At 33.6% G+C, this 7509-nt stretch overlaps 1 protein-coding gene across 1 annotated transcript; it reads left to right on the forward strand.

The window, feature by feature from the left end:
• The first annotated feature begins 724 nt into the window (after nucleotides 1–724).
• Nucleotides 725–4438, forward strand: LOC102586848 (peroxisomal acyl-coenzyme A oxidase 1-like). Its single transcript, XM_006355356.2, has 14 exons — nucleotides 725–862; nucleotides 1148–1256; nucleotides 1370–1431; nucleotides 1570–1779; nucleotides 1964–2051; nucleotides 2148–2310; nucleotides 2397–2595; nucleotides 2748–2945; nucleotides 3045–3176; nucleotides 3277–3397; nucleotides 3474–3584; nucleotides 3677–3746; nucleotides 3837–4020; nucleotides 4119–4438. The coding sequence occupies exons 1-14, from the start codon at nucleotides 725–727 to the stop codon at nucleotides 4326–4328; spliced, it is 1995 nt and encodes a 664-aa protein (XP_006355418.1). The 3' UTR covers nucleotides 4329–4438.
• The last annotated feature ends 3071 nt before the right edge of the window (nucleotides 4439–7509 follow it).

The following is a 7509-nucleotide window of genomic DNA, read 5'->3' on the forward strand; positions in this document are numbered from 1 at the left end:
TTGGAGGGTTAGAAGTTAGAATAGTACTTTTCACTAGTTATTGTTGTGGAGATTACTTTTGAATCTTGTGTTTTTCAAAATGCTCTTTAGTCCTGTGGAAAAAAGTTTTGAAATTAAAGAGTTTGCAAAAAAAGAAAAAATAAGTTTTTTTGGAATGAACTAAAAAGGAAAGTAAGATGTCCTAGATCATGGTTTGTATTTGGTTAGAACGTCAGCTTTAGTCCAAACATTATATTTAGTTCATTAAATTCAGAACTCAGTTATTTAACATAGATATATATCACTATCCTAATTCCTATATTTCTCCTAGCTCGGCCTCTGTCTACAAGCCCATAGTAAAATAGTGCTTGTGCAATGAGTCTGTGAATATTGATGTATTTTAATTTGCTAGTTGTTGGTGTGGCCTTGTCTAACAAGTAACTTCAATGTTCACTCAGCTAGATTACTACCTTTATAATGTTAAATGTTTAATTGAAGAATTTAAAAAATGTATGTAAGAATGCTGGTATAACCACATACTTTAACTACTCAATCTTGGTACTACTAGTCCATAATGATCAGAGTCGAAACATGAGCCTATTAGTGAAGCAAATTCAATGAAGCAACATCTGGCACCGTATCTAGCTATACATAGCACACATGAAAATGTCTAAAGCCCTTCTCCTTTTTGTTATAACTATCCAACATTGGATTTTGTATTCTGTTTCATCCTTGAGAGAGAGAGATGGAGAGAATAGATTACTTGGCTGATGAGAGGAAGAAAGCTGAGTTCAATGTTGATGAGATGAAAATTGTTTGGGCTGGTTCTCGCCGTGCTTTTGAAGTTTCAGATTATATCTCCAAGCTTGTTGCTGATGATCCTGTAATTCCTTTTTTTCTCCCCATTTTTTAAACTTGTGTTTTGACCCCTTTTTGTTGGATTATTTTTGTGTATGGCAGTCAGTGACATTCCTGAATAACGATTCTCTTGAGCTGAGGGTCTATCAGAAACAACCTCTCTACCTCCACAAAGGTAGGGGTAAGGTCTGCGTACACTCCAGTCTCCCCAGACCCCACTTATGGGATCACACTGTGTATGTTGTTGTTGTTGCTGGATATGAATCAGGGTTTGTCTCTAATCTTTATCGAGTGTCATCGTGGGATACAGGGCTTCAGTAAGGAGGAAAGGACCATGCTTCCCAGGAAAGAACTATTTAAGAACACTCTAAGGAAGTCAGCATGCTCATGGAAACACATCATTGATCTTCAGCTTTCTGGTATGACTTCATTTTAGTTTTTAATATTTTTTCAAATGTATTCTGCCAAAGAAGAGGCATCTAACTGAAGTTTGTCACTGTTTGCTAATTAACTTGAATTGTCATTTCTGCAGAAGAAGAAGCAGAAAGGTTAAGATATTTCGTCGATGAGCCTGCTTTTATTGATTCTCATTTGGTAGTAACTTCTTGTTTGACTACTATTTTTACATACATATGCCAATTTTGAAGTTGTTGTTCTAGTTTTTTCCCTTCGCGTTTCATTTGCTTCAGGCCTTAGGATTATGGCTCACCTGCCACTGTTTTTCTTCGTTAGGGAGTGTTTATACCCGCTATAAAAGGACAGGGCACGAAGGAACAACTGAAAAAGTGGTTGCCGTTGGCATACAAGATGCAAATTATTGGCTGCTATGCTCAAACTGAACTTGGACATGGGTCCAATGTTCAAGGCCTTGAAACCACTGCCACATTCGATCCCCAAACAGATGAATTTGTCATGCATAGTCCAACACTGACATCAAGCAAGGTGAAAATTGTCCAACACTTGCTATATAATACATTCTTATGCAAGATATGTATTGTCCTATATGACATCGTTGGCCTGCTTCTAGTTTGTTTTTCTGTTCAATGTGCTATTCTGAATGGGCTTACAACATGCTTTTTTATTAAGAATAAGTGAAATTCACTGATCATTGTTACGATGTCAATAGTGGTGGCCTGGTGGATTGGGTAAAGTCTCTACCCATGCGATTGTGTATGCTCGTCTTATAACAGATGGTATAGATCATGGGATAAACGGTAAGTCAATGATTCTCAGGTCACAAAACAGGGATGCATGTCAAACTTTCAGTAAATCTATATGCACTAACATTAAATTGACTATTCATATTTCAGGTTTTATTGTCCAACTACGGAGCTTGGAGGACCACAAACCTCTTCCAGGCATTACTGTCGGAGATATTGGAACAAAATTTGGAAACGGGGCATACAATACCATGGATAATGGGGTACTAAGATTTGATCACGTGCGTATTCCAAGAGATCAAATGCTGATGAGGTTTGTGCTTTTCCTTATTCTGGTATTCAAGTTTCAGCTTCTCATGATGAACACAATAGTTATTATATTTGATCCTAAAATTTCAGGGTTGCACAAGTTACCAAGGACGGAAAATATGTCCAATCTGATGTTCCTCGACAACTTCTCTATGTGTCCATGGTATATACTCGTCAAGAACTTGTAACATATGCTTCTGGTGCTTTGTCTCGGGCAGTGTGTATTGCAACGAGATATAGTGCTGTTCGTAGACAATTTGGTTCTCAAAATGGTGGACAAGAAATTCAGGTAATTTAGTTCTGATCTTTTGTTCCTGCATTCCATTTATAGCATACTCATATTGGACAATTTATGTTTTTCCCAGTCAAGTAATAGTGTCTGGTGACTGCACTTAGTCATCGAGTTGTGATCAATGCTCTTACTTACACGCGTTTATGCAGGTGATTGACTACAAAACTCAACAAAGCAGGCTCTTCCCCTTGTTAGCTTCTGCATATGCCTTCAGATTTGTTGGTGAGTGGCTGAAATGGTTTTACACTGATGTAACTCAAAGACTGCAAGCAAATGATTTCTCAACGCTGCCTGAGTTGCACGCGACTACAGCAGGAATAAAGTCTTTGACAACCACTGCCACTGCTGTGAGTAGTGACAATTTAATTCTCTGACTATTGATTTGAATACAATATCGCGCCATCTAACATAACTAGTGTCTTGCCTGAATGCAATTTTTATTCCAGGATGGAATTGAAGAATGCCGAAAGTTGTGTGGAGGTCATGGTTATCTTTGTAGCAGTGGACTTCCAGAATTATATGCCGTTTATGTCCCTGCCTGTACATTTGAAGGAGATAACGTCGTGCTACTGCTTCAGGTAAAAACTAATTTTCATATGAAGTTTGACATATATACGCGTTTCCAAGTGCTTTCTTAGATCTAACACTCCACTATGAACCATGTTGTGTTTCATGTAGGTTGCAAGGTTTCTTATGAAAACTGTTTCACAGCTGAGCTCCGGAAAGAAGCCAACGGGTACCATAACTTATATGGGGAAAATTGAACACTTGATGCAATGCCATTCTGATGTGGAACAAGGTAAATCCTTTAACTTGCATAACATCAACCGCGTAAAAGTAAATCATTAGTTGTGGTTGTTTTCCATCTTCGGCAGCCAAGGACTGGCTGAAACCTAGTGCAATATTGGAAGCATTTGAATCAAGGGCTGCCAGGATGTCTGTTGCCTGTGCTCAGAGTCTTACCAAGTTTGATAATCCAGAAGAAGGTACTCACTTTTAAGTCTTCTTCAATGTAAAAGTTTGATTATCGATCGAGTATAGGTTAAAGAACTTCCTTGCTTTACCCTCTTTTCACTAGGCTTTCAAGAACTTGCACCTGATTTAGTTGAAGCAGCACTTGCTCATTCTCAGTTGATTGTTGTCTCCAAGTAAGCTTCGCGATATTGGGAAATTGATCACCTGGATATATATATGTTGAGAACATTGTTAATTCTTACATGTCTTTCATCTCATTGAAGGTTTATCGAAAAGCTGCAACAAGACATTCCAGGGGAAGGCGTTAAGCAACAGCTGGAGGTGCTTTGTAGCATCTATGCACTCTTCCTACTTCACAAACATCAAGGAGATTTCCTCGCGACTGGCTACATCACCTCAAAGCAGGGGTTATTTGCTAATGAGCAGCTCAGGGCCTTGTATACTCAGGTTCGTCTCGTTGAATTTGTTATCTGTCATTCCTGTTTAATTTGTTGTGGTGGATAATTTTTTGTATTGATGTATATATTACTCTTTAATATGATCAGGTTCGTCCAAATGCTGTATCGTTGGCTGATGCATTTAACCATACCGATCATTTCCTTGGTTCAATTCTTGGACGTTATGATGGAAATGTGTACCCAAAACTGTATGAGGCTGCGTGGAAGGATCCTCTCAACGAATCAGATGTACCCGATGGCTTCGATGAATATATCAGGCCACTACTCAAGCAGCAACTGCAGACTGCTAGATTGTGAATGAAGAATTGCAGAAAACAGATATATAACTACAACTGTTGTATTGTATTGTATTGTGGACAATAAACTTGAGTTACAAACTTATTTGAATAAGATTATGGAACTCCTGAAAGTGAACTGTAAGGTGTTAAATATTACTCCCTCTGTTCACTTTTACTTGTCTACTTTGAATTTTGCACGATCCTGAGTATTTTACCACAATAATCATATTAATTAATATTGTCTTAAATCTTGAGAAATGATTTGAAAAATAAGTAGTTAACGTACGTTAAGGATAAAACATGAAAAAAATTATGTTATTTTAGTGGACCAGTAAAAACGAATGGAATGAGTAGGTAGTACTCTAACAAAAAGGAGGAGCATTAAGAAGTTGTGTTGATCATAGAGTAAGGTGGGATGGGATATCTATAAATTTATACCTTCAATCAAATAAAAATATCAATTTTATATATCCAAAACTTAATAATGAATATATTATTTTGTTCCATTTGCTAGGCATAGGATATATTAGTCCGCTAACCAAACAACCCCTACCTTTCACTTATGGTGGTAAGATTTCAGTAAATAAACAAGAAAATGAAATTATTGTGCAAACCAAACGACCCCTACCTTTCATTAATTAATAATTAAGTGCTGAGAGTTTATGTACAAACACATATTATGTACTAATTAGCTTGACTGCTTGATAGAAACATTATATACAAATAATTTTTTACGCAATAATTATAGGTTCGATAGTCATTCTCCATTGATTTTTTTTGTTCTTATATAGTTCCTAGCTCCTATATATACTTGGGAAAAAATAGTTTACATGGTAATAAATTAAAAGTAGTTAAAAAGTTTGAATGGTGATTAGTCCAATGATGACTTAATATATAAGACCAGTAATAATACAACACCATCCATGCACAATCTAGATTTTTTTAATCTTTGTGCTTTGCTCCTGTTCCAAGTTTGTAGCCACAACCACAAAAAAAACAAAAAAGTGAAAAATGAAAGATCATGTAATGATATTAAAAAAAAGAAGAAGTCAAAAGGCACAAAAGCAAAAGACATGATTAAGATTTTAGACTAACATTTTTAGTAAAAGATTAAGTCAAAATGTCATAATGCCTCAGTAATTTTAATATCTACTGCGTATAGATAATTAATGATATTCTCTTAACTCGTGCTTCATGTGGGGAAGATTAATTTGAAGTCCGATTTATTGTTTTTGCCCGTCTATTAGCTAGTTACTTTTATTCGTACCTTGAAAATGAGAAATCAGTGGATTTTGATAATCATAAATTATGGATGATAGTGTGTCATACATTAAATCTTCAAATAAGCTTAAAATCAAGGTAATGAGATGATTATGTAAACATAATTCATATTGATAATTGATTTTTTTTTTAAAGCTATGTAATGAAATTAATTTCAATATAGTTAATCTCAATATAACTTGTCTTCAAATTAAACGACTCTATAAAAATTATTTTCCAGTGTGGTAAGTAAAATAGTTCTAGTTAAAGCTTCAATCAATCACCATCACTAAAACTGGGCATCCAAACATATTGAAGTGCCCAAAAAGCACCTAATAAAAAGCACCAAAGTTTCTTTTTTCTTTTTAATAAATAAAATACTTTGTTTTCTTTATTCATAATATTTAGTTTCTTTTTTTTTCAAACTTTGTTTTCTTTATTGATTACTAAGATATTGTATCTATGGACTAGGATGAATTTGGCCCATCTATCCCTAAAATGCTTAAAGGAAATATCACAACCAAAGGGGTAAGAGAAACTACAAAAAGTAGATTGAAAATCGGGTAAAAACCAACAAACGATCTATTTTTTTTTTACTTAAATCAATGAATTAGCCTTGAAAATATACATTTGATCAACTTAAAAAAGCTAAATAAATGATTCATGTTCTTTGGTTAAATTAATTAATCAAAATAAATTAATTCATATTCATTGATTGAAAACTTGAGTTCCAAAAAAATTAAATAAGGGTAGAAGGGTAATGTTTAATCATTTACATATGCAAGTACAAAGTAAAAATGTGACATATAAAAAGGAACTGAGGGAGTATTGATTTTACCACTAGACCACATATGCTATTTAATGAAATATTTATGTAGTTTTAATTGTACTCCTCAACTGTAATTTTGCACCTTAAAAAACTGAGGAACTCCGACAGTTTAATTAAAATTAAATTCAAAAAACTTTTTTTATAATTTCCTTATACTTTGCGAGAAAAATAATCTTTTGATGTTCATCAATTTTCTTTAAGAAAAAAATCATTAAAATAAAATGGAGTCTCTTGGTTTTTAACGTTTTTTTAAAGTAGTGAGACACAAGTTAAAGTTTTTAAAAAACATTAACATTTTGTCATTTAAAAAACATTTAGAAATGTTACGATGACAAATTGTGAAAAACATGGGTGACTAAGAAAGGACAAATATTTCACTTTGTGTTAGTAAAGCTTTAATGCAGGCTGCGGATATTGAATGAAAAAAAAAAACCACATGGAAAAGTAATTTGTTTTGTGACATCTACTATGCAAGTCCATTCTTATACAGTAAGTTATTTCTACGTACTCATGTAACACAGAAGAATTATCATTGGAGAGCTATTTTATGATTGTAATACCACGTAATCATTATGTCAAATATCATATACTAAGATACTAATTAGTTTTCTATATGATTATGGTACTTTCGATGAATTTAATATACTTTGGAAAATGATTTTTTTTAAAATAAACTAAAGCATTTTAAGGAAGTGTTTGAGAGTATTGCATTAACAGTAAAAAGTCTGCTGGCGAAGACGCTAAGATTACCAAATACTAAGGAAATAAGATGTATTTATTCCATGTTTGATTAATATAAAATTACAGAACAAGTTATCTTAAAATTGTAATGTAACTTTTATGTTACATTAAAAGTGAGATAACTAATCTCGAAATAGCTTATTTCGAGCCCATAATGAAGAATGACTATTCTGGATAAGGTAACTTTTTAAAACGAAACTAAAAAGAAATGTAGTACAAATAAATTAATTTGCTTTCACTTTTTTTATTTTTCTTTGTATTATTCCATCTAAAGGAAAAAAGATAAATAAAGTGCCAAATGAATTCAAGAACCAAAAACACTATAAGAAGCCTCTCTTCATGTTTTTCACTTAACTCAAAGAAAACTTCC

The sequence above is a fragment of the Solanum tuberosum genome, unplaced genomic scaffold, assembly GCF_000226075.1.
Source record: "Solanum tuberosum cultivar DM 1-3 516 R44 unplaced genomic scaffold, SolTub_3.0 scf00201, whole genome shotgun sequence".
In the NCBI taxonomy this organism is placed as follows: Eukaryota; Viridiplantae; Streptophyta; class Magnoliopsida; order Solanales; family Solanaceae; genus Solanum; species Solanum tuberosum.

Excerpts from the sequence above, each read along its gene's own strand:
- LOC102586848 (XM_006355356.2), top strand. The coding sequence starts at position 725 with ATGGAGAGAATAGATTACTTGGCTGATGAGAGGAAGAAAGCTGAGTTC. Across the intron at positions 3,585-3,676 it reads GTTTGATAATCCAGAAGAAG|GCTTTCAAGAACTTGCACCT; the intron begins GTACTCACTTTT and ends TCTTTTCACTAG. Across the intron at positions 3,747-3,836 it reads CAGTTGATTGTTGTCTCCAA|GTTTATCGAAAAGCTGCAAC; the intron begins GTAAGCTTCGCG and ends ATCTCATTGAAG.